The 27,023-nt window shown below is 28.0% G+C and overlaps 3 protein-coding genes and 1 pseudogene across 6 annotated transcripts in view; 3 read left to right on the plus strand and 1 right to left on the minus strand.

Moving 5' to 3' along the window:
• LOC101495455 (endoglucanase 9-like) overlaps nucleotides 1-6,394 on the plus strand; it is a 13,145-nt gene extending 6,751 nt beyond the window's left edge. The window contains exons 2-8 of one of the 3 annotated variants that reach the window (XM_073369034.1): nucleotides 150-544; nucleotides 1,667-1,744; nucleotides 3,572-4,075; nucleotides 4,401-4,550; nucleotides 4,637-4,748; nucleotides 5,322-5,489; nucleotides 5,705-6,394. In XM_073369034.1, coding sequence (XP_073225135.1) covers nucleotides 521-544; nucleotides 1,667-1,744; nucleotides 3,572-4,075; nucleotides 4,401-4,550; nucleotides 4,637-4,748; nucleotides 5,322-5,489; nucleotides 5,705-6,027 — 1,359 coding nt within the window. In that variant the 5' untranslated portion in view covers nucleotides 150-520 and the 3' untranslated portion in view covers nucleotides 6,028-6,394. Of the gene's footprint in view, nucleotides 1-149; nucleotides 545-1,454; nucleotides 1,745-3,571; nucleotides 4,076-4,400; nucleotides 4,551-4,636; nucleotides 4,749-5,321; nucleotides 5,490-5,704 lie in introns of those variants that run through there. The other 2 variants (XM_073369035.1, XM_073369033.1) reach the window with 2 other exon arrangements.
• Nucleotides 6,395-6,577: 183 nt separating this feature from the next.
• Nucleotides 6,578-8,529, minus strand: LOC101494592 (uncharacterized). Its single transcript, XM_004499653.4, has 5 exons — nucleotides 8,412-8,529; nucleotides 8,256-8,277; nucleotides 8,018-8,123; nucleotides 7,189-7,296; nucleotides 6,578-7,052 (listed from the first exon to the last, which is right to left on the minus strand). Exons 1-5 carry the CDS (start codon nucleotides 8,470-8,472, stop codon nucleotides 6,951-6,953), a joined length of 399 nt encoding a protein of 132 aa, XP_004499710.1. The 5' UTR covers nucleotides 8,473-8,529; the 3' UTR covers nucleotides 6,578-6,950.
• A 135-nt stretch (nucleotides 8,530-8,664) lies between these two features.
• On the plus strand, nucleotides 8,665-11,001 carry LOC101495129 (uncharacterized; annotated as a pseudogene).
• Nucleotides 11,002-15,972: 4,971 nt separating this feature from the next.
• Nucleotides 15,973-18,444, plus strand: LOC101494070 (phytolongin Phyl1.1). Of its 2 annotated transcripts, none has more exons than XM_004499651.4 (2): nucleotides 15,973-16,105; nucleotides 17,035-18,444. In XM_004499651.4, exon 2 carries the CDS (start codon nucleotides 17,406-17,408, stop codon nucleotides 18,240-18,242), a length of 837 nt encoding a protein of 278 aa, XP_004499708.1. In that variant the 5' UTR covers nucleotides 15,973-16,105; nucleotides 17,035-17,405; the 3' UTR covers nucleotides 18,243-18,444. The 2 variants fall into 2 exon arrangements, with proteins under 2 accessions (XP_004499708.1, XP_004499707.1); XM_004499650.4 differs by having other exon boundaries at nucleotides 15,991-16,105; nucleotides 17,018-18,444.
• Nucleotides 18,445-27,023: the final 8,579 nt, after the last annotated feature.

The raw sequence follows: 27,023 nt of genomic DNA on the forward strand, positions 1-27,023 counted from the left end.
TATTATTATTATTATTATTATTATTATTATTATTATTATTATTATTATTATTATTATTACTACTACTACTACTATTACTAATTTCACACGGTGCATTTCAGCTACTAAGTTGGTTTGCTTTTTGTTTTTTCAATTGATGGAGGGAATAGGCAGAGGATGACAACGACGACAACAACAACGACAACGTGGATGACGACGACGACGACGATAACAACAACGACAACAACAACAACAACAACAACAACAAAAATACAAGGAAGGAAAGATACAGAGAATGATGAGGAGAAGAGATCAAATCATAAAGGGATCTTGTGATAAAAAAGAAAACTTCAAAACTAAAGCAGGCAAGAGTAAAATCACTTGTTTTGGATGCAACAAACAAAGACATAACAAAATTGAATGTCTCTTGAACAAAAGAGCACCAAAGAAATTTTCTTTCAATAAGAAATCAATGATGGTGACCTTGGATAATTATGATGAATCAGAAACAGAGGAATCTGGATAAGCCAACCTATGTTTGATGGCAAACTCTGAAGATATGAAGGTAATAAATTCTGAACCTTGTCCCTTATGTGAACAAATTGAAAAATATTTTGATAGTTTACTTAATGATTCAGACATGCTTGTTAAAAATGTAACTCTTTAAAGGATCGAGTTTTAAAAGAAAAAAGAGAAAGCTCAGGTTATGATTGATGAACTAAAAAACATCATTCAAAACATGCAGGAATCTCATTTTAAGAAAATTGATGAAACTGAAAACCAAGAATGTGTTACGATTCGAAAGGAGAACATTCTTCTTAAAACGGAAAATGAAATTCTCCAAAATGACTTAGGAAACTTTGTCAAATCGAGTGAAACATTTCAAAAAATCATGAGATCCCAAGTATGGATATTTGACAAAGCTGGATTTGATTTTGACAAAATTAAAAAATAAAAAATGTATGAAAACTTTTTTCTTCCTGAAAGAAATTATGACAAGTGCAAAACAAGATGTTCATTAGAATATGTTTGCTATTTCCAAGAAAAAAAGGATGAAAAACTAAAAGCAAAAGGGTCATTTAAAACCCAAGAATGTTCTGCAAACAGATAAGAACGTTATTCCCAAAGTGTTAAACAAGGAGAACATTTTATACATAGACCAGATCAGTCTTTAGTACGTAAATGCTCTTTCTGTTTAAAAATTGCACATTATGAATCACAATGTTATTTTAAAAAACCAAATATAACAAGAAGAACTAACCCTCAAGGACCCAAGACCAAATGGGTATCTAAAAATTATGCAACATCAAAATTCAAATAATATTAAGTAAATGACACAATAGAAAAAAATGATTTGAAAATTAAAATGATTTTTTTTATACAAATGAGTCAATTATTATGAGAAGGAAAAAGTATTAATTGTTGTAATAAACTTTTTTGAGTTTTCATGATTTTACGATCATATGTTAAGATAAATGGGTCATATAACTCATTTTGGTTCATCCAAGAAGTCATTTTTCAAAGCAAAAAAAGCACTTTTGTCACACAATTGCAACCAGTGAGCATGAGAACTTCCTTGCTTTTCTTATTACTTCTCACATGCTTGCTGGTTGTTGTTGGCAATGTCCAATGCAATCCAAACTATAGAGAAGCTTTGGCTAAATCCTTATTGTTTTTCCAAGGACAGAGGTCAGGAAGGCTCCCTCCTGACCAACAAATCACATGGAGATCAAATTCCGGTCTTTCTGATGGTCGTCTCGCTAATGTAATATATTTTATTTTCCTTTTTTTCATCTTTAATTTTATTGGCTTATTTAAGATTGTTGTCTTATGACATGAATATTATGAGTTTGAATAAGGGAGGGTAAGATTGTATTCATCTACCCTCCATAGACACCATTTGGTGGGACCCTTTTGCATTGACGTCTATTGTGAGGGTTAGATTGCATACATCTATCCTTCTAAGTCTCCACTTGATTGGAGCCTTGTTTTGTGCTCTACTAAAGTTGTTATCTCGTGACCTCGAGGTTACAAGTTCAAATGTAAATGTAAGTAGAGGGTGGAAAATTATATACATATATCCCCCTTAGATTGCATTTGCTTGGAGCCTCATGCATTGGCATATGTTTACAAATGCAATCTTGTGCATTTTTGTATTTTTGATTATTTGGTCCTATAAACATAATTATATAAGGAAACATATATGTTATATTTGCCATGTTTGGTTTATCATTGAAATACTGAAAAAGTTTGTTTCTTTTGAAGCCAACATAATGTTGGAATTTTTTTAAATGGTAAAGCAAACATACTATGTACTAGGGGTGGGCAAAGTTCAGTTCTGCACTAGAACCATTTGAAAATTGAACCGAACTGTTTTTCAGTTTGGAAAAACCGAACTGAACCGGTTTTCAGTTCAAAGAACCGAACCGAACCGGTTTATAAAAGTGGTGCACCGGTTTATTATTTTGAACCAAACCGAACTGGTTTAACTTAATTTTTTTGTTCATATAGGCCAAAATTTTCATAATTAACCCTAATTACGACTAAAAAAAATTCGGTTCAAGTTTTTTGAAATAAAAACCGGTTCGTTTTGGTTTTTTTAAACAAAAAACCGGTTCGGTTCGGTTTTTTGAATTGAAAAACCGGTTCGGTTCAGTTCTGGTTTTACAAAATCAGTTCGAAAACAGTTCGGTTCTTAAACCAGTTCAGTTCAAAAGCAGTTCGGTTCGGTTCGGTTCGGCAGTTTGGTTCAGTTTTTGATTTTTTTGAACACCCCTACTATGTACCTTACCATATCTTCGTCAATCTTTAACCACTTGGTATTAAAATTCTAAATTCAAGTTTTAATGTAATTATATTTTTGTTGACTTTTGTATAGTTCTTTTACTCTGCTATGATGATACCTAGTTTCTAGAATCACTTTTTTTTAGATGTTTATTTAGTCTTCTTTTTTTTTAATCACTTTTGAATGGTTCAATATATTTCCTTACATTAACTTTTTGTTAACATATGGAAGAATTAATGTTTTATTCTTTTGATAGATTCCATTTGTAGTACAAAATAAAGACAAAAGGGAAATACAAAAGTTGAAGTCATGGTCCATTTCTTTTATCAATATTTGGAAAATAAAAAAAAAATCATATTAATCTTTCATTAAACAATGACGATTGTTGAACTCACTCATGTTTTCTGTTAGACTCACATGACAATATTTCTTCTTTTCATAATAATGTGACACATGGTAATTCCTGAAGTTCTGGATCACTTTCTTTCTCAACAAATAACATGCAAGAAATTTTATTTTCCCTCATACCCTTTTAGATACACTTCATAAGAAAATTTTCTCACATTCATCAATAAAAAAAGAATATATGTTAACTAAAAGGGCATGTACATCTCAAACACTATACCACATATATAATAATATTTAATTTTCTCAAACTATTACCGATCTCTAGGTATCTCTATATCATGTCTACCTATCAGTATCATGCATGTGATTCATACATACAAATATACAATACATTCATACTATTTTACACTTTACCAAATTGAACAAAAAAAGTGCTTACACAAATACATTGTTTATCAGGTGGATTTAAGTGGAGGCTACTATGATGCAGGAGACAATGTGAAATTCAATTTTCCAATGGCATTCACAACCACAATGTTATCATGGAGCACAATTGAATATGGAAAGAGATTCGGACCTCAAATGAAAGAAGCAAGAGTCGCGATTCGCTACACCACAGACTATCTCCTCAAGTGTGCAACAGCAACACCAGGAAGACTCTATGTTGGTGTTGGAGATCCAAATGCTGATCACAAATGTTGGGAAAGACCAGAGGATATGGACACTGTTAGAACTGTTTACTATGTTTCTTCAAACAATCCTGGTTCTGATGTTGCTGCTGAAACTGCTGCTGCACTTGCTGCTGCTTCTATTGTTTTTAGAAAAGTTGATCCAACTTATTCTAAGCTTTTGTTAATTACTTCACAGAAGGTTTATCAGTTTGCTTTGCAGTATCAAGGTTCTTACAGTAATTCACTTGGTTCTGCTGTTTGTCCATTTTATTGCTCATATTCTGGATTCAAGGTAAAATTATTTTCTTTCTGGTCAGACCCTGTTTGTATAAACAACTTATACATAAAAGCTTATCATATTTTTCAGATAAAGATTTATGTTATGAGATATTTCTACAATAAAAGATAAAATAAAGTCAAACTTTTTTCATATATGTTATAAATTATTTTCATAAGCCATCACGAAGAGCTTATGAAAATAAACTGAAACCAGTTGATGGACATATTATAAACTATTTCTATAAGTTATCCCAAACATTCTTACAAGTGTTATTCCCCGTAGTTTAATTCAAATAAACTATTTTTTTTTGTTCTAATAAGCTTTATTTTATCTTTAGGATGAACTATTGTGGGGAGCTGCATGGCTTTTTAGAGCAACAAATAGTATTTACTACTATAATTTGGTGAAGTCCTTAGGAGCTGATGATCAACCTGATATATTCAGCTGGGACAACAAATATGCTGGTGCACATGTCCTTCTCTCAAGGGTAATTTGGACTTTTCTTTGAAAAAATATGAAGAGCCAAATTTGTTAGTCTAAACTTTGTTTGACTCATTTTAATTGTTACTGCAGAGAGCATTGTTGAATGGTGATAAGAACTTTGATCAATATAGACAAGAAGCTGATAATTTCATGTGCAAGATCTTGCCTAATTCACCTTCTTCAACTACACAATATACACAAGGTAAAGACAACATGACAATATAAGTACTTTTCACTTTCAAAGAAGTAATGCTGCTTTTCTTTTAGGCTCTAGTTGGATAAACAAGTTAATTAAACATTTATAGTATAAATGATTATCATGTTATTGTTTATTTATAAGCTATTTTTATAACAAATGATAAAATAAAGTTAAATTATTTTCATAAACTATCTTGGAGAATTTATGGAAATAAACTGAAAATAGTATATCGACATGTCATAAGTTCTTTCAAATAGTCTTCGAAGTACTTATGTCAGCAGTTAACCTCTAAAGAGTAATGCTACTTAGTTTAAAACAATTGAACCTATAGTCATGAGTCATGAATCTTGCATCATGGTTACTAATATTCACTAAAATTCCTACCTCTACTCAAATCACAATAATTAACAAGTTAAAATATCCATTACTATTAACTATTATAGTATTCTAAATGATTCCAAGAATAGAAAATGATGTCATGCAACTATTAAATACCAGAGATTTCAAATCAATATACTTTTTAAAGGGTTTATTAGAAAGGGTGTTGTATCATGTATTGCTTCATTTAATGTGCAGGTGGACTCATGTTCAAGCTACCTGATAGCAATCTCCAGTATGTGACATCTATAACATTCTTGCTTACAACCTATTCAAAATATATGTCAGCTACAAAGCACACATTTAACTGCGGCGGTGTCCTCGTCACTCCAAATACCTTAAGAAGCATCGCCAAAAGACAGGCAAGTCTCATTCATTCAATTGTAGTGAGTAACCAAATGGTTGGACTATAAGGTTCGGTTAAGGATGAATCAATCGAAAGAATTCAAATTCAAACCTTGATTACCGAGGCCCTTTCACCAGGGAACTGGAGAGTTAAAAAACAAAAATAAAATTAACCATAGTGAATTCAATATTTTCTTTTCATTTGCTGATAAAATTTGTTGTGAAATTTCAGGTAGACTACATATTAGGTAAAAATCCACTTGGAATGTCTTATATGGTAGGTTATGGACAAAACTATCCCAAGAGAATTCACCATAGAGGATCTTCATTGCCTTCATTAGCAGCTCATCCACAAACCATAGGATGTGACGGTGGTTTCAACCCATTTTTCCATTCATTTAATCCTAACCCTAACATATTGGTTGGAGCCATAGTCGGAGGTCCAAACCAGAACGACGGATTTCCTGATAATCGCGATGATTACAGTCATTCCGAACCCGCTACTTACATCAACGGTGCTTTTGTTGGACCTTTAGCATACTTTTCTGGTACCAATTAATGTTAGATCAGAATTCAGAACCTTGCTTTCAAGTGTAGATATCATTTCTACCCAACAAAGGGATGTCTATCAACTCAAAATCAGATGGTGGACTATGAAGTGGGAGCAGTGTTCATTTTCTTTCTTTGATACAAATTTTTTAGTTTTTAGCAATCTTAATCCAACATGTTTACTACTATGTTTTACACTACAAGGTGTATCATAGCACCCAAAAAACTTATGTCATCACTTATTAAAATGAAATAGCCTCATCCATCCTTGTATTTTCTTCTTTTTCTTTTTTCATTTTTCTTCACGGTAGCATAAGAACAGTTGTGTTATTTGAACATCAAAATACAAACACCATATGCAACATCGTATTTGCTTATCTCTATCTCTCATACTTTTTATCTTCTATAACTTACACAGATTTCAAAACTACACACAAAAATTAAATGACCCTTATTTGACATCAAAGTTTTGATGTCCAAAAATCATTTCTCATATCAGACACGCGAAATTTAGATCCTCTAAAATACGATGCATTAAATCTTCAAAAATACATGATACGTGCAAATGTTAAAGTTAATTATGAATATAATGTAGGAAGTATATAACCATTAATGGTTGAGAAATTAAAATTCTATACAGGCATAAAGCATTACAAATCATGGACTTAAGAGAAGTCACTATACAAGTTTTCACATCAACAATTAACAGGAAAAGTTTATCTAATGGCTTTTGGTACTTCAGCTTTTCGTTTCTTTTCAAGAGCCAATCTAATCACGCTATTTTGCGATAATAAAGTGTTCTTTTCGAAGAAAAAGTCATACCATACAAGCTCTTGAGCTCTCGAGATCATCACAGTTACCATGTCCAACGAGATTTTCCTTGCCCCATTAAATTCTATATCAAAAATAATTTGTGTTTCACAAATGCAATAGCTATATTTTGGACAGCAACAAAGCTAGCTCCTCATCAGACACCTTAACTTCGACATACGATCCCAACGATGCAGCAAGTCTTGCTGCTAATTGATGTTTACACTGAAACACAGACACACACGCACGTGCACAATGCACATTGATTGTATACTTCACTAGAATGATACAAATGTTTATAATGAATTGAGTATGAATAATGAAATAAAAGAAAACAAGGAAGTGTATGGTTGTGGCTTACACAAAGTTGTTCCCCTCTGTTGACAACATCATAGAAGAAAGAATAACAAGCGCAAAAGTTTTCAGCAAAACATAGATACTGGTCTTTTTTCCTGGACTCCCCTGTAACCTAAACAAATAGAGAATATGCACATAATAATTTGAATCAGGAGCATGAAATGATTCCTTATATTGTCATTCAAACTTGCAAAGCCAACAAAAATAAAAATAAAAAGATTTTAAAAACCAGAAACATAATAATATCTTTTAGCCAAGTATTAGCTGCAACAAATGAAACACCGACACAAACACAAATTCAACACTAACAGGTGTAGACATTGATAATAATTTGAGAAATTAGAAGTGATTAGATGTAACCACAAATGTTGATGTCGTGTAGTGTCATACACCGACATGTGTCAGACACTGGATACTCCTTTAATCTAATGTGTCGATGCTACATGTTGCGTGTATTTCTAAAACTAGAAACATGAGTAATATCTTTAGCCAATTAATGAAGCACCAACACATACACGACACTGTCACGTAAACACTATAATAATTTGATAAAATTAAAGTGATTAAATATAACCACATACTGCATTCAATGTCGGACACCAATGTGTTGGACACGCCTTTAATCTAAAGTGTCGGTGCTAGATTCTGCAAGTATTTCAAAAATGTGTGCACAAGTAAAAATCATGTACATGATCTTTAACCATGTTTTAAACTATTCAATTGAAATGGATCCTTAATCTATTGAATGAAGAAGACAATAATAAACAACAACAAAAAACAAACAATAAAAAAACAAGGGTAGATGCAAAGCAAGATTGGTGCAAAAATGAAACCTGAAAGATAAACCTTCCGCTGGGATAACCAGAAATCCTCTTAACACCTCTTTGATCCACAATTCTAGTAGCTCCTTCAAAGTTCTTACCAAATAAGAAATGTAAACTGGGTTTTTTTGAAACCAACAAAAGAAACAAATTTCAAATTCAAAATACAATAACAATCTATATACTAAGAAATAAGAAAAAACCAAAAATTAAATAAATTAAATAAATTAAAGGGAAACAATATACTCACATATAAAGTTGATCATCATTCACTGTAACATGAAAATAAAAATAAAAAGGGGCAACCAAATTTAAGGTCAATTGAAATTAAAGCAAAAGAGGGGTTAAGAACTTTGGAATTGAAATGATAAAAAAAAAGAAGCTATATCCATTACCCATTAATTACCTGTGTGTGTAGATTCAATTTGCTTCCAAACTTTATCTGCTACCAAACTACTTGCACTCATTCTCAATTTGAAAAGTTTCTACATTTCAACAAAAACTAATTACAAGAAAATAAAAATGGTTCCTTTTTGGTTAACAATACCAAATTTTACGAAATGGACCAAAAAAAGCCCAACTCAAATCCATTATATGGTTTATAACCCGAACCGGGTAATGAAAAAACCCCAGATTTTATACCCGGATTATTTGTTTGATAGAAACCTAAAACGAAGAACCCTAACCCAAAAAATTCCCAAATCAAATCTTTCTTTTAGCAAATTAAAAACCCTAAACCGCTGCTTCTTCTGCTGAAATCGTGATTCTCGTTTCATTCGGCTGCGATTCTCCTTACAGGTTAGAATTGGAAAAGTTTCTGATTGTTGATGATGCTACTTTGTTTTCACTGAGCTACAATTTTTTTTATTGCTTTTGATATTCTTTTTCATTTTCAGCAATGTGTAGGAATAGGATTAGTTGCTTGAACTTTGAATGTGATGAAAATATTTAGGTTGTAATATAGCTTTAAATTGCGGTCTGCAGCCGTTATTGCGGATTTTGAAGTATCTGCATTGCCATTGCGACCACAATTTATCCCGCATCGACTATATTTTTCCGCAATATAAATGTTTGCAATTTAACCGCAGCAATTTAAAACAATGGGTTCTATAGTACTGATTTTTCCCGGTTCAATAAGTTGAACGTCCGGTTCGATTTTTCAACTAAGTTTAATAGTATCCAAGTTTGATCCTAAATCGAAACAATTAGGCTTAATTGCAAATTTTGTCTCTCTATTATTACGGATTCACCTAATTGATACCTCTAATTTAAAAGTCAATAGTTTTGATTCTCATTCATATTTTTTAACTTAAAAATGATATTCGTATGTCATTAATTAAATTAAAAATACTAAGAAGAAAAAATTGAAATTGAAAGTTAAATTTTTATAGCATTTTATTCCAATTGCTTTGGTGTTAATCACTCTACATTATTGTATTACATGTCACGTTATTTAAAGTATCTCACATTATCATTTTTAGTTAAAAATCAGAGGAATTACCAAATCTGTCGACTTTTAATATAGAAGGACTGAATCAGTAAAAATATGGTGACTAAAACTACAATCAAACCAAATAATTATTGTCCATGCTTTATTTATCTCTCTAACAAACTTTGAATTATTCAGGTCTATTTGATATGTCTAATCTAGTTACCTAACTTCATTGAATCCAAGATGAAACTCCTTTCTCTATCTTATTTGAAATTTCTTAACCTTAGTATAATAGTATGTTATGCATTCAACTTTTAATCACTAATCATTTACCAATGGCTATTGCACAACAGATAGTTGAAGACAGTTTGTTCGACCGGTTCGATTGAAGAGAATGCTGAATTTGAAAGAGGAAGAGGTGAATCGTTGTCAGATTCAGGAATGGTATCCGAATTTCAAATCTGTATCCATCAAGACCATAATTCATCAGCTTCCCGAATCTTTCATTCAATACCTTCTTGATGACTCTAAACCCTTCGTATTACCTGTTTCTATCTTAAACGAAGATGCATTGCCGAATAGAATTCATAATCCTATTGACGAAGAAGATTTTCGCGTGTCAGAGGAATCATCTGATGATGAAGCAGAAGAAACTTCTCCACCGCCTTCTTTTCCAGAACTCGAGTTAAAAATTAAGGAGTCCATCGAGTCACTCGGTGGGGCAGTGTTTCCCAAGTTGAATTGGAGTGCTCCAAAAGATTCAGCGTGGATAAGTACTTCTGGTACCCTTCGTTGCACTGCATTCACTGAGATCGCACTTCTGTTCCGAGCATCCGACTCATTAGTCCATGATTTATGTCATGCTTATGATTCATGCTCGGATAAGTTATCGTCTAGACCACATAATTTCTTCCTTGCTCTACGTAAATGGTATCCGTCCCCTAAGCCAGACATGGAATTTCGCTGTTTTGTTCGGAATCAGAAATTAGTCGGAATCTCTCAGCGTGAGGTTACTACTTTCTATCCTGTTCTGGTTGAAAAAAAGAATGATCTCTTATTACTGATACAAGGATTTTTCAACAATTATGTTAGAACTAAATTTAAGTCAGAAAACTACACATTTGATGTTTACATTACAAATGATGAGAGAGTTAAGATTGTGGATTTCAACACTTGGGGTGGTTTTACATTGTCATTGTTGTTTACATGGGATGAATTGGAGCATGTTCATAGCAAAAGAGAGTTTCGAATTGTCGAAGATCGTTGCGGTGTTCGGTCGGGACTTAAAACAGCAGTTCCTTATGATTACTTGGATACAAGTCTAGGAAGTGGTTGGGATCAATTTCTAAGGAATGCTGATGAAGAGTTAAGAGAACAATTTAGGTCTAGTGAAGCTGGTGCATGATGATAAATTCTTGTTCTCAATTCATAACTTTGAGATAGCAAATAGAATGAGTGAAGGTTTATTTTGGTACTAGAATGTACTAGACGTTATCACAATAGTCTTTTAATGTATTAGAATTAAAAAATAAAATAAAAAACGTAATGTCTTTTTCGTTTGTCAGTTTGATTATCGAATGTGTCTTTCATTAATCCTCAAATATGTATTTTGTTAGTCAATTTAATGATAAAAGACATATGTAAGCTTTAGTAATTTTGATATATTTAAAACTATAAGAATTAAAACATATGAAATAACTAATTTTGAACATACATACAATTATATGTGTCAAAATAACAAATGTTGCTCTTTGTATTGTCTATACTAGGAATGGCAACATAACTTGTATATCTGGGTACCCACTCGAATCCGCTTGATTTGGGCGGACAAAATTCGCTTTTTTTCTTTAGGGTGGTGATATCTACTCCACACCTGATTTCTTTCAGCAAATAATATTATAATAATTTTTAAATTTTGTATACATATTTATATTGAATATACTTAATATAATTTTATCTCTATAGAAATATTTTTTTAATTTTATTATTGTTTAATAATTATTATTATTATTTTATTAATTATAATAGATATAATTTTTAAATTTATAATTTTATATATATGAATAGATGTAGGTATGGACGGGGAAACCCGAATCCCGTTGTGGACGGAGATGGAAGCCTAAATTTCACACCCACTATGAAACGGAGGAGGGGACGAGGTTCTCCCAATTGGTCGGATGTATGAGTGGAGGAGGCAAAATCTGCTCTTGTCCTGTTGCCATGTCTAGTCTATACTTTGAAATTTTTGTATTACTGTGTTATTATAATAATTTTTAAATTTTGTATACATATTTATATTGAATATACTTAATATAATTTTATCTCTATAGAAATATTTTTTTAATTTTATTATTGTTTAATAATTATTATTATTATTTTATTAATTATAATAGATATAATTTTTAAATTTATAATTTTATATATATGAATAGATGTAGGTATGGACGGGGAAACCCGAATCCCGTTGTGGACGGAGATGGAAGCCTAAATTTCACACCCACTATGAAACGGAGGAGGGGACGAGGTTCTCCCAATTGGTCGGATGTATGAGTGGAGGAGGCAAAATCTGCTCTTGTCCTGTTGCCATGTCTAGTCTATACTTTGAAATTTTTGTATTACTGTGTTTCTAAGGGTTTAGATTTAATAATTTGGCCATCTAACCGGACAATTTAAATTTTACGACTGATTTTGATTTTTATTTTTAAACAACTTATTTTAAAATTTGAACCGTTTAATTTTGATCGGATGACTACACAATATAACTGCAGCTGTTAGTAACTTGTGATTGCACATAAATTTTATCCGTGTTTCTATACTCTCAAATTTGCCAACAAATGTATACTATGTGTTCAATCTCTATCCCTTACCCGTAGTGAAAAGAAAAATTAATAGAAGATATTGAATTGAAAATAGCATTGTGGTATTAATTAATTAATTACAATTAAAAAAATATAATTAATATTATTAGAAAATAGAAGTTAGTTTATGGAACTAAAAAGGAGGGGGAAAATAGAATTTAGTTGTAACTCATGTGTGAGTTAGTTAAGGGTCATTAGCAAAAAGTCAATAGTTAATCATTCATAAGTTTTATAAATAGAACATATTGTATTTATTTTATAGGCTAAATACCATCCATGGTTTTTTAACTTAATTTCAGTTAATGTTTTAGTCATTTTTTTTCTTTCGATTTGGTCTTTTATTTTAATTTTAAGTGACAATTTTTTATATTTTATATTTTAAAATGTCAACAATATTATCCTTATTTTTTACAAAAATTCAAAAAAATCATAAAAATTTCAAACAAAACTCATAAAATTAATTATCATCCTCATAATCATGTAATTTCATCAAATTCATAACTTAAATATTTAAATAGACTCATATTTTCATCTCTAACAACATCAAATAAATAATGACATATATGAGTTTATTTGAAGATTTGAGTTACGAATTTGATTAAATTTATTTTATATTACAAAATATAATTAATTTTATGGATTTTGTTTGAAATTTTTGATGAATTTTTGTAAAAAAAAAAGATAACATTGTTGACGTTTTAAAATATAAAAGATCAAATTGTCACTTAAAATTAAAATAAAGAACCAAATCGAAAAGAAAAAAAAATAAAAGATTAAAACGTTAACTGAAATTAAGTTAAGAAATCACAAGTGGTATTTAGTCTATTTTATATAATCTTTTCAATTAATTCAATATATTTCGAACGTAAATTCTTAAGAATATCGATATACTATCTATCTTGTTTATCAATATGATTTTGTTTCCTTGACCCATAGAATACTAACAAATATCATCTAAAATATTGTCAAATTTCAACTAGAAAATAAAATATTTTAGATTTGAGTCTCATCAAAATTTCATCTCTAAATATGCTAAAAAGAAGATAGAATAATTGTGGCAATTTTAAATAAATAATTTTTTTGTAAATTGGATATATGATATGTATAATTGTTGAAAGTGAAACAAATCTCTTAAATTAAGTCACGCCACACCGTAAATTATGAGAAGACTCTCATATGTAATATATTATTTATAAAAAATAGGTAGCATAAAAAGATAACTCAATTATTATTCTTATTTATATAAATAGAAAAACAAATCAATACTATATGTATCTACTATCAATATAAGAAAACAAATAACTATAAAAAAATATCAAAATAAAAAAAGAAAGAACAGTAAAATATAAAAACTTATTCTTATTTAATTTTATGGCATATTATTATTTGAGGATAAACAGATATATTTAAGTAAAAAAGAAATAAATAATTATCTTATAAAAAAAAATCTTCTTATCAAAAAATAAATACAAAAAATACCAATAAAAGAAATAACTATTGAAAATACAAATTTATCCTCATTTAATTTGTTCTCGCATTATTATTTAAGAGTAAACAATTACATTTAATAAAAGAAATAAATAAATAACTACAAAATATATATATATATATATATATATATATATATATATATATATATATATATATATTTTTTTATACTATAATAAATCTTTATTATTAATTAATAAAATAAATTTTTTTATTTGATGTCTAAATAATTTAGATGCGCCACCGAATTTCTTGGTAGTTTAAAATGAAAATTAATAATTAACTTCGTTACCTTGAATCGGTATGAAATATTATTTTTCTTCTATTTTTGTAGAAGGAATGGAAACTCTTTTCCTATTGCTAAATATGAATAATGAATTCATATGTTTTCCTATCAACACATTTTGATGTCTAAAATAACATCGCATTTGGAGAAACTAAACTATATATTTAACTATTAAAGACATCACAGTTTTTTAATCCCTATAACTGTAAGTGACAGTGAAGAGTCACTTCACTTTTTAATTATAAAAAAAAGTCACTTTCTTCCGTTGGATAATTAACTTTAAATTTTAAATTAATTAATTATATATATATATATATATATATATGTTTGATGAATAATTTATAAATAAATATGTCAGTGAATTTTGAAGTCTGTCCTGACGAGTCTCCAAAATCTAGTAGGTGTAAATTTTTTTTGATAAAAAATAATTAAATCCATTTTTATTCTATTTTTGGGAATTCTATATTACTGTTTTAAAACTAAAACCCAGAACAGCTATAAAATGTAAAAATATTAGCTGTTTTTTTTTTTTTTGGGCTCAAGAAAATATATTAGATGTTTTAATTATGATTTTTGAGTTTTGTCCTATGCACTCCCTACTTAAACATGTATTTCTCAAGAAAATATAATTTTGTTCAAACAATTCAAAATAGGAAATTTTTGAAATTTTTTCAGATTTGATTTACAAATTTTCAAAATGTAATTCTTATTTTAAAAATTTGAAACTTTCGAAAATTTTCAAAAATTTTAAAATTCTCTATTTTTGAAGTTTCGTATAATTTAAAAGTTTTAAAAGTTTTAAAAATTTTAAAAATTGTCTTTTTAAATTTTTTGAATATTTTAAAATTTTATTAAATTTAAAAAGCAAAATTATATTTTTATATCAATTGAAAATGATAGATTTAAGTGGAGAGTGTGGTAGAAAACTCATAATTTATATTACTTATGGAACATTTAGTTAATTACTTTTTTTCCTGATATATTTTTGTTTATTATATCTCAATCTTTTTATAACCTTTATTAATAAGATATGTTGATAAATAAAGCTCATTTTACTCTGTTTGAAAGTGTGTAGTTATAAAAGTTATACACGTCATCATATGAAAATGTACCCACAAATTTTTACTATATAACTGCACTAAATGAATAAAATAAAATTTATTTTCATAGATTCTTTTAACAGAAATTTTATCATTGAAGTTAATGTTCTCATTATTATTTTTATGTGATTAACTCAAATGAAACACATAACAACTAAACATCAATTAAGTTTACAAAAATATTTCATGCTTCTAAAATTTGTATTTATATATTCTTAAAAAATATTATTGTTTTTATAAATGAAGATAATCTCTGAATGATTGAATTTAAATTATTAATAAATTTTAGTCACAAAAGAATTGTTTGTGAGCATCTAAATAAATTAGTTTTTAATTAAATTTTATTTACCTTCTAATTAAACTATAAATTACTAAAGCCTATTTTGCCACCAACCAAAGACTTAAGTTGCTTTTGTTACAAAAAATTTCATAAAATAATTATTTTAAAAAATTTGCAACTGTTTATTACAACTTTTTAAAAAATAAAAACTTTATTTTTTGAAAACTCATTTTTAGTAGCTTCTAAAAAAGTTATTTCTACATCTGATTTTTTAAATAAAATAATAATTTTTACTACTACATACTAACACAAAACAACTTCTAATTTTATTAAAAAAACTATAAAAAATATTATCTAAACTATAAAATATCAAAATTACAATTCTTAAAATCCATAACAAACAACTCCAAAAAAATAATTCAAAAACAAAGAATAATGATAACAATATCATATAAAATAGACTAAAAATCATGATTTGTTTTTCATAAAATTTTGCTTTTAACATTAATCAAAATGAAATACACAGTATAAGACCGAAATATTTACTTATTCTGAAAGCACACTTTTTCTTCATTCGTCTTCGTCTTCTCTCTCTCTCTCTCTCTCTCTCTCTCTCTCTCTCTCTCTCTCGTCTTCAACAACTACACATGCATCAGGTATCTACTATCTTCTATACACTTTCTTTTATTTAGGATCTATTTTGATTTTATCATTTTTTTCGAATTTAAATATTAATCGGAATTACTGTTATTAACCTTTATTCATAACCCCATTTTGGTTGAACTAATTGGGGAGTGTTTATATTTTTTAGTTTTGATTTAAAAATTTCAACTTTATTGTGTTTTGTGGATCTTTGACTTCACTTCAAGATTTTGTTTTTTTATTATTTTTAATCTGTTTTCACATGTTGTGAGTGATTAAGTATGAAGTTCGAGATTTTGAATTTTGACTTATTTTTTGGATTATTATTGATGTAACAGTTTGTAGACTCTGTGATCTGAGTTCTTGTTATTTTGCTTGGTTGTAAGATCTGATAGGGTTACTTTTTAGATACTTAGGAATTGTTTTGATCGACTTATTTGAGTTTATTTGCGAAAGTGTTTGTCGTGTTGTGATTGACTGTCTCAAAAGTGCTTTTGCAAGTAGATAAGTTCAAATAAGTCAATCCAAATATGTATTTATTTGATCTTTTGTTATAGAAATAACTTATACACAATAGTGTTCTCAAATAATCGCTACAGTGGCGCTATAGCGCTATAGTATAACTGATTTTGAACAAATTGTTGTTGCTCTGCAATACGCTATTTGGTACAGAGTGTTGTCAAATAGCTACTATTGCGGCACTATATCACTCTAGCATAGTGGAATATTAGCAAATGACTATTTTCTGTGATCTGCAGTTGACAACACTGCTTATGTTATAATCGCTTAAGTAAATTATTTGTAGGAATAGGGTCTAGTTGATGAGTTTTGTTTTCTTATTTACGTGTTGCTTGTTATTACTTTATCTACCTTACTAGTAGTTGTTTCTTTACTAAAAGAATATTTGTCTTTGTTCATGTGAATAGTCAAGGACTTTTTGCAGGTAATGAAGGATTTCATTCATGATTAACTTAGCCGAAGGTCTGTGTTGGTACCCTTGGAGGCCTCCAATTATGTGGCTAGCGAGTTTCTAGCCCTTTGATCGGTTTTCGCCTATTAATTGAGGAGTTTGTTGGATCCTTCTTTACCTAATTCTTCATTGCTTTTGTTTTAGACAAGACTTGAAGACTTTGGTTTGTTTGTTTGATTTCAACGATAATGGGATATCGGTGCTTTTTCGAGATCAATTTAACATCCGAGACTCAAAAAAGAGACGAAGAGAAGCAAAATTGAAGTAATTTTTCTGTTTAGCGATCCTAGCAAGTGGAATTGATTGCAAGCTGATACGAGAAATATTTATTACACGATTCTTCAATGGATTTGATTCAAAATAAAGTTCATTACTGTTGTGTTTCTAAAGGAAACCACATCTCGTATGCTTATAGCGGCGGAGACCAAGAAGTTGAGAATGTCGTAGCCTCGTGCTTGGAGGCGGCTCCTTCGTTTCACAGGTGGTATTTTGAGACAATAGGTAAAAGGACTTACGGGTTTCTTATGGAAGACGGGTATGTTTACTTCACAGTTGTAGACGAAGGTCTTGGTAACTCAGTAGTTCTTCGATTTTTGGAACATGTTAGAGATGAATTCAGAAAGCTAGCTAAAAAAGGTTCGAGGGGATTTTCGCCAAACATGAATTCGATTTACGTTCAAGAGAAACTGGTTCCTGTCATTCGGAATCTCATCACTTCGTTAGAGAATGTCTCACATAGCAGTAGGAATTGGAGAGACGAAACTTCGTCGTCTTCTCATGTGGATCTATCTCCATCACCAAGTAATTTGAATGGACAAGTCGAAGGCGCTGTTTCAACAAAAGCCCCTTTATTGGGAAAATCTAGCAAGCCAGAGAAGAAGAAAGTAAAAGATCATGTGATAGCAATGAGAGATATCGAGTTAGAGGAGCATCGAAAATCTACCGAGAGAGGAACAAGGACTGATTCAGGAAATCTTGATAGTATTAGCCAAGGCGGTGCAGGTGCATCGGCTTCTTTGCAAAAGGACATCGGTTCGATGAGGATGAGATCTGGACCTCAGAACGTTCATAAGAAATGGTGGCGCCAAGTACGTATTGTTCTAGCTATCGATGCAGCTGTATGTATAATATTATTCATCATCTGGTTAGTTATATGTCGCGGTATATCATGCATTCGATAGAATTCAATCCTCTTACGCGACTCCGAGTTTTAACGTTAAATTAGTTTCTTTAGTAGAGCATGTAGTTGGAAATTACATATTTATCTTGTTGGTAAGATCTATTTTTAGGCACTTGCTTCTTGTATATGAATTTTGAAAAGATTTAATGGTTTGACCTGTTTCTATATTTTTCTTTTATATATACATACAGAGATTATTGTTATTCTCATGTTTTATCTGCAGAATAATTGTGCCATCAAAATCCTTTAGGATTGTTATAACTACATTCTTGAGGTAAACAATTATTTTGGTTCTTAAATGTGCGACACGTTGTTACAATAGTCTCTGAATGTACCGAAATAAATTTAAAAAAAAAAAAATGTGTCTTTCGTTACTTGTTAGTCAGTTTGGTCCTCAAATGTATTTTATGTTGGGGAATTTGATAACATTTCGAGATCAAAATGATTGTTGACTCTTCCTTTTTGTGCTTTTAAACATGTTGCTGATAAAATAGTCTTTCAAAATATATGTCTAAAGAAGCAATTCAGTTTTGAGTTAGAAGTTTAAGAAATTAACTTTACCTTTTATCTTAAGTTTTAGTTATGCCTATAATAAGTCAAACTACTTGTTAAAGAATTTTGGTCAACATAACTTGTAAATTTTGATTTGCAATTTAAATCCACTTTTTTAGTGTTTTTATGGTATGTGATGAGGTGGAAGAATTTTAGAAAATTCCAAGTATGTGGTAGGTCAATGAATAAATCTTGACATTAGTATCAGAAAATTAAATTAAAATAAATTGACTCATAAGAGCTCAAGGATAGTGTCAGTGTCCTTAACTGATTTTATCTAGAATTGAACATGTGTTCGATTCGTTTAACTAAAAAAACGAGTTAATCTTAGATGTGATGGTGAAGAACTAGTCTGATTGTATAATTTGAACTTTTTAAAATTTAATCAAAAAAGTTCTTAAGCCAAAGAAAGTTTGATGTCAACTTATAATAAAAATCTAGGTAGTTTTTTTTTAACTTGATCAATTATTATTATTTTTAAAGAAAATGAATAGCACAAACTTAATTTTTATAGACAACAAGAATGGCTGATTTTTTAATAGAAATAAAATACAAACATTTGATTTTAAATATTTTATCATTCGATCATAACTGTCATCATAAATTTATCATATAATTAACAATTTATATTTGTTCTTAGTATAAAATGATTTACATCAATATTGTACGATCATTAATCTCTTGTCTTTATAGTTTTTATGTGTAAGTATATTATGAGATATCTTTGTTTTATCACTTTATCTCGTTTTTTTTTTTTTTTTTTTTAATTTTAAAAAAAGTTATCTTATAGTTTCAATTATACGATGTTTTAGTTACACCGTTATTAATATTTTCTAATCAACTAATACGAAAGATAATAAAGGATATATTAGAAAACTACACAATACTTATACTAATATTAATTACATTTATTAACACATTTTAAAATCTTAAACAATGCTATATAAAATGGAAATTTGGTTCTTTTGTAAAGTGCAAAATTGAGTCTTGTTTCAATTAACTAGTGTTTTACTATGTTGTAACTCTATTATTCACTCTTAATTTATTTATTTATTTTGCTGAATGGTTCACTCTTAATTTATTAATCAATAGTTAATTTTAATTTTTACTTACTTATTTTATTAACTTTTTTTTTAGATAAGTCAAATTCGTATTTGAAAGACTTATTATTGACTTATTCTCAAAAGACCTAAACCAATGTGTAAAATTGTTTGGTTGACCATTTCAGAAAATTTAAAAGCAAGTCTGCCATGTTGAAAAAAGATATGCATGTCTTTCTTGTTTGGTTTTATGTTATTTGCATTCACTTGAAGAATTCAAAGAAAATATATAATATTCTATAAGTGATAATTTTCTGGTATTTATATATAAATTATTTAATTTTAAATTCACTTCTCATTCAAATTAATTTTTCAAAAGCTAGGATAATTCAAAATAAAGTTTGTAAAGACAAAATACATATATGATAAGCTTGTATATTTTGTCTTGATTCATTATGTTGTGAGTTAATATAATAGGATTGAAAAATCCTATTAGTTTTTTTTGGTAAATAGATACTTTAGTCCTTAAATAGGTAATAGTTGGTCAATTTAGTTCTTTAAATTTATGAAATAATAAATTAATCCATTAAACTAATAATATCAGTCAATATAATATTTTTATCAAAATATTTCTCTTGTAAACATCCATCAAACCAATAAAAAAAACCTACATATTGACTTAAATATCTTTTGGTCAACAAAAACAATCATATAATTTTATAAATTGTATTTGAAAAAAAAAAAAAAAAGAGAACAAAGATCATTGGTATCTTTAATTTAAAGGGTTAAATTCACAAATTTGATGAGCTAAATTGATTGACCCTTAGAATTTTAAGGTGTAAAATGTCTATTTATTCTTAGTATGTTCAATCTTGTTATTTAATTAAAATTTGATGATTATTTATCCATTTCCGATTTTTACTTACTAATGTAACAAACACTCAAAATCGAAATCAAATATTTTTATTCAATTTTTAACTACCAAAAATTAGAATCTAGAATTTTCCAAATTCAATGTAAGATATGGGTCGACCTAAAGAAAAATTAAACTTGAAATATTTTGGTATTGTTGATTCACCCTCAATATTAACTCCAAATGTATAAAAAAAAATACTATCAATTGAAACTTTTAGTAACATTATTAAATTTTATTTCGATTGAAGTTTTATACTACCCAATTTCAAAATAAGAAGAAGAGAAATGTATCGTGTACCCCTTCTATTTTATTTTTCACTCTCTAATTTTTTTAATGACCATTCTACCCTATTTTATGTTATATAAAATTATCAAAAAAAAATTACTACTCTCTTTTCTCACCCCCACTTTCGAAAGTTATCAAAAATTTCTTAATATTAGAAAATTTCAAACTTTCGAAATAATTAAAAGTGAGTTTTATTTAATTTATTCGAAACTTTTGTTAAATTGGAAACCTTCTAAATGTAATTTTACAGAAATAAAAAAAAAAAATCGAAACTTTCAATGAATCTGAAAGTTTCGAAGTTAACATTTCCAAAAAGTTTCAAAAGTTTCTTTGAATTTGAAACTTCTGAAACACAAATATTCGGAACTTTCGATGAATCTGAAAGTTCCGAAACGTAAATTTCCAAAACTTTCGAAAGTTTGGATGAATGTGAAAGTTCCGAAACACATATCCTTCGAAAATTTCAAACATTCGAAGTGAATCATTTTCGAAAGTTTCAAAACATTCGAAACTTTCGAAATTTTTTTTTTTTAAATTTATTACTATTTTTTAAATTAGATATGAGTAGAGTTGATGTTCCTGCTTTAATTAAATAAACTTAAATAAACAATTAATTAAATAAATTTAAATAAACACTTAATATAAATATAAACACTTAATTTAAATAAACACTTAATTTAAATTAAATAAACTTAAACATAAATATAATTAAACATAATATAAATATACAATTAATTAAATAAACTTAAATATAAATAAACAAATAATTAAATATAATTAAAAAATTAATTAACATATACCTCTCCTTCTCATAGCCTCCGAGCCACGTGATGCTCATATTGTGTCAACACACGTGTCACCGTCGATCCTCCGGGAAATCCGGTCTGCTGATCCTGCTCATCAATATCATCAGCATCATCAGAATCATCAGCATGTGCAGAAGCATCATTAATATCATCAGCATCATCAGTATCGGCAGCATGTGCAACATACTGTTCCTCACCGCCTGCTCCATCTGTGGAGGCTTATGGACATCCTCCTCCATCTGTGCATGCTCAGTAGGCTCAACGTCATCATCCTGGACCTATTGTCTTTGACGACACTGTCTAATTGGACGATTTGCATCGTCTGTTTGATGTTGTTGGTTGAATTCTCTCTGCACCATCACCTATATCACCTATCAAGTTGCGAATAATTTGGCCAAACGCATCTCTCATTCTAGGCACTGCAATATATATCACTATTAAAAAAACTGAAAAAATACTTCAAAAAAAACAACCAAAAGCATTTTAGAACTTTCAACTGTGTCAAACTTTCGAAACATGTTTTGGAAGTTTCATTGAATGCGAAACTTTCGAAACACCTTCGAAACTTTCCATGCATGCCAAACTTTCGAAACTTGATTTTTCGAAACTTTCACAATGTTCGAAAGTTTTGCATTTCGAAACTTTTGCATTGTTCGAAACTTTCGAAAGTTTGTATTTCGAAACTTTCATGTTGAACGAAAGTTTCGAAAGTTTGATTATTTCTGAAAAAAATGTACTTCGAAACTTTCATAATCATAGAAACTTTCGAAAATCTGGTAAAAAGTTGTTTCGAATGTTTGAAATCTTCGAATGTTGTCTTACTTTTTAATTTCGGAAGTTTTAAAGTTTCGAAGTTTTGGTAGGGTCTCAGGTTCGAATATTTCAAAGTTTTGAAGAAAGGGGTGAAAAAAAAGAAAAGTGATTTTTTTTTGAGATTTTTATAGATAAAACTAAGGGCAATATGATATTTTTCTTATAATTGGAGGGGTGGGAGGTAAAATAAGGAGGGGATGCACGGTACATTTCTCTAAGAAGAAACATACATCTTTTGGGACAACTTGATGGGACTTCAAATTTGGCCCAATAATTTTTGATGAGCTGGACCGTTTGGTCAACAACCAATACTGGATTAAGGGGTGTTTGTTTAAAACTCTCAAAAAAAAAAAAATCACTTTTGATGTTTTAGTTATGTCTGTGTGTAAGTTTTTGTTCAAAAAGTTATTTTAAAAAAAATAATTTTCATGCTGAAAATAGAATAGCTATTTTTATTAACTTTTGAAGAAAATCATCTTTTATAAAAAATTAAGAAATACCAAATCTTTTTCAAACATCGAATGATTAAAATATCTTATTTTTATCAATTTTATTCAATAATTATTGATAGAAATATTTTATTTAAAAAGTAAACAAATGTATCATTGAATATAATTTTTTTAATATATAATTTGTGATGAACGGGTCTAGGGCCGAGCTTGCATCTATCTCATTTGAATGAGAAATCTATCATCTGTCTCTTCACATTTACTTTTACTTCTTCAAAGTATCTTTAGAAAATTTTGTATTTATTCAATTTTAAAAAAATTATGAGAAAATTGTAATTTGGAAGTTTAACATTTCGTCCATATTTTTGAAATTTTATTAAACTTTTGGAAAAATTGCATTTTGAAAGTTTTGTATTCATTCAATTTTTATAAAAAAAATTAAAAAAATTATATTTTAAAAGTTTTGTATTCATTCAAATTTTCTTAAAACTTTTAAAAAATTGCATTTCGAAAATTTTACATTCAACAAAATTTTTATTTTAAAATACTAAGAATTTATATTTTTCAAATTTAACCAAATTTTTTAAGATGCAAAAAATAAGTTATTTGTATTTCTAAAATTTTCAAATGATTGAAAAAGATAAAAATATATTTTTATATATTTTAAATAAGTGGGAGGTAAAAGTGAAGAGGTGAGAGATGAATTCCTCTCTTTAAATATGATGGACGAACAGCAAAAATACCCATAGAAGACTTGGCTGAGCTTGCAAATTATTGGCCAACACTTAATTTAGTCCAACTAAAAATTACTTTGGTATATATATTTCGAGGTATTCGAAATCATCATTTGATTAATCACATAATGAAGTAATATATTATGTGTCCTAAAATAAATATCAAAGATCAAAATTGTGATCTTAGATTTTGGAGAAATTAAAGCTAAATAAATAATTTAAACTTCCATATGTTTTGGATATTTAATCAACAATTTTTAAAAAATATTATATAAAATTAATTATATTAATTTAATAAATAATTTCTTATTCTAAATTATTTAAAAATTAAATTTTCATACAAAATTTAATAATTTTATTAAAATATTAATATAAATTTTAAAAAAAAAACTCGTAATAAAATTCAATTTAAACTTCCATATGTTTTGGATAGACTCGACATCTATTAATTGCAAAATTCAATCTTAAACTTAAATCACAACGAATATCAATGGAATATACAGTAATCTATGTAAAATTTAATTAGTATGATGGTCAATTCTCACTCACTAGCCTATGTCCTTTTTTGAAAAATATTGCATAAAATAAAGAAAGCAAAAAGGTTCTTTGTATTTTTCGGTGTGGTTTGTGTCTTTGGTCTTATTTACTTTCAATGCATCATCATTATTACACACACAAGTAAAAGCATTTCTTTTTCTTTTTGTTTTGGCATCATGGCATCAAGTTCTAAGTTTTCAAAATTCAACAAGTGGCAACTAAGGGTTACAAATTTAACTTATTTCTCGTGAGTTTGAACCTTTATATCACATGTCCTATGCTCTTTTTCATTAATATAAATTTTCAAAAGGGTTAATTAAATTGCAACACTTTCTTAGTGGGACTCATAAATATGGTAGCTGTGTGTTGTCAATGGCAATCCACATGACACCTTCCATAATAACAAGTCCATTATTATGATTTTAATTCCATTGAATATGATCACCACATTTGGGATGAACATTCATTTAAACGTTTATACAATTGTAGAACCACTAATGTGAATGGTTGATATTTTTATTAATGAGCAAAGTTAAAGTATTATATTGCATCTGATTTATTTTTATAAAATTGACTTTTGAGTATTGTTTTTTATAAATTATTATAGAATTCTAGCTTTTATTTTGAGTTTATGATGCTTAAAATTTTATATTTAATTTATCCAAGTTAAAATTAATATTCTAAATTTGTCTGGAGAAACGTTTTATAATATTCTAAACATGTTTGTAAAAAATCATTCACAAATTTAAAGAATAATTAAACATCTTTTGTTTCAACAAAAACAAAAGCTGCTTGCAGATAATTTTGTTGAGACTAATTCTTTTTATTTTTTTATAGAGGTTAAAGACAAAATTTAAAAAAAATTTAAGCATTAAAAACTTATTTAATCCTTTTGTTTTAGTGGGGTCTTGTGACACCATTATATGACCAACTGTTTTATCATCTTAAGAGTTAAATATGAATTTAATCTCTATAAAATATATTTCTACCAAGTTTAATATCTATAAAAAAAAAAAAAAACTTCATTCATATTTTAGTCCCTCATTTAATGATTGTGATAACAAATTTCATCTATATTTCATATTTAAAATCATCAAATGAAGAATTAGACTTAAATAAATTTTTATAGGAACTAAACTTGATAAAAAGGTTGAGTAAAAAAACATGATAAAAAGATAGTTTTTTTTTACAAAATATTAATATTTAATTAATAGTAAAACAAGACACTTTTATAAAGTTAAGAAAGCAAAAGAATTAAACTAAATCAACATTTACATCTTATAATTCAACAATACAAAAAATTTCACATTTGGTCAAAGACAAACAAGTTAATAGTTTTAGATTGAAATTATATCGTATTTACATTTATTCTCGTACTAAGCATTTTTTTCAACTTCAAACTCAAATCGATTATATATAGTCTCTAATACGTCAAAATTACTCATGAGTCTAATAGTTTTTGATGAATGAAGAAAATACTAATAAAGGTGATATCTACCTTTAGTTCTATGACCAGAAAATAAACAACGTCACTCAAATGAAATCATAAATAAAATATAAAAAAATTAAATTAAATTTATGTAAAAATCACTTATTTAAATAAAATAATTTAAAGACATAATTTTACATCCAAAAAATAGCTCTAAAAAAAATCTCTCCTCTAATTGATGAAGAAGAATGAGTGGACTATGTGTTAGGTTTGTGGGCGACAACTGAAAAACCAATTCAGTTGATAAAAATATATTTTATAATTACTAAACATATTAAATCATTCTCTTAATTATGTAACTAGGAGACAAACATAAGTACCATAAAGATCAAAATATTCGTGTAACCTAGCAAGGAACTGAACCAACAAATACAAAATAAATTATTGGTTTCCCCTCAAATTGTACAATCCTAGTTACTTTACATTAACTGCGAGTTGAAAAAGGTCATTTTATTTTGAATTTAAATGTAAGTGATTAAAAATTTTAGATTAATTATAAATGAGTAAAATATTATATATATAAGATATGTGACAGATATATTTATCGTATTAATATTTTAAATAGAAATGTAATATTAAAATCTGATATAATTTTTAAAATTTTATCCTATTATTATTTTCGGCGGCACCCTCGAACTCTCCAACATTTTATACAATAAAAAAATAGAGATGGAGTACTGTGAAATACATGAGGACCACGTTATTAAACACTACAGCAAAGTAAAATGAGGAGGAGAAAATCAAACACAAGTATGGTGTAGGATTTTAAAGAACCACATTGATTCGTACCTATCAAATTCATAACAACTTTATACATTACTCCCTTATTTGTTACGGTAACCCATACTAATTACCGTTTTAGGCTCTCTAACGAAACCTTATATGTTGCCACCTGAGATCTATAAAATGTATTAAGTGTGTGTCTATCTTTAAAATATTTGCTACTGTCAAAGTTATTATTTATTAATTTTTGTGTTAAATAAAATTTTAGTCCCTACAAGATTTTATTGTTTTGTTTTTAGTTTCTACAAAATAATTTTTTATCTTTAATCTCTAAAAAAATCTATTTTATTTTTAGTCATTATTTTTAAGTTAACTCATGTTTATCATTTAAATTTTTAAATGATTTTTTTTATGCATATTTAAAATATTATAAACGTA

Source organism: Cicer arietinum, chromosome 5, assembly GCF_000331145.2.
Source record: "Cicer arietinum cultivar CDC Frontier isolate Library 1 chromosome 5, Cicar.CDCFrontier_v2.0, whole genome shotgun sequence".
In the NCBI taxonomy this organism is placed as follows: Eukaryota; Viridiplantae; Streptophyta; class Magnoliopsida; order Fabales; family Fabaceae; genus Cicer; species Cicer arietinum.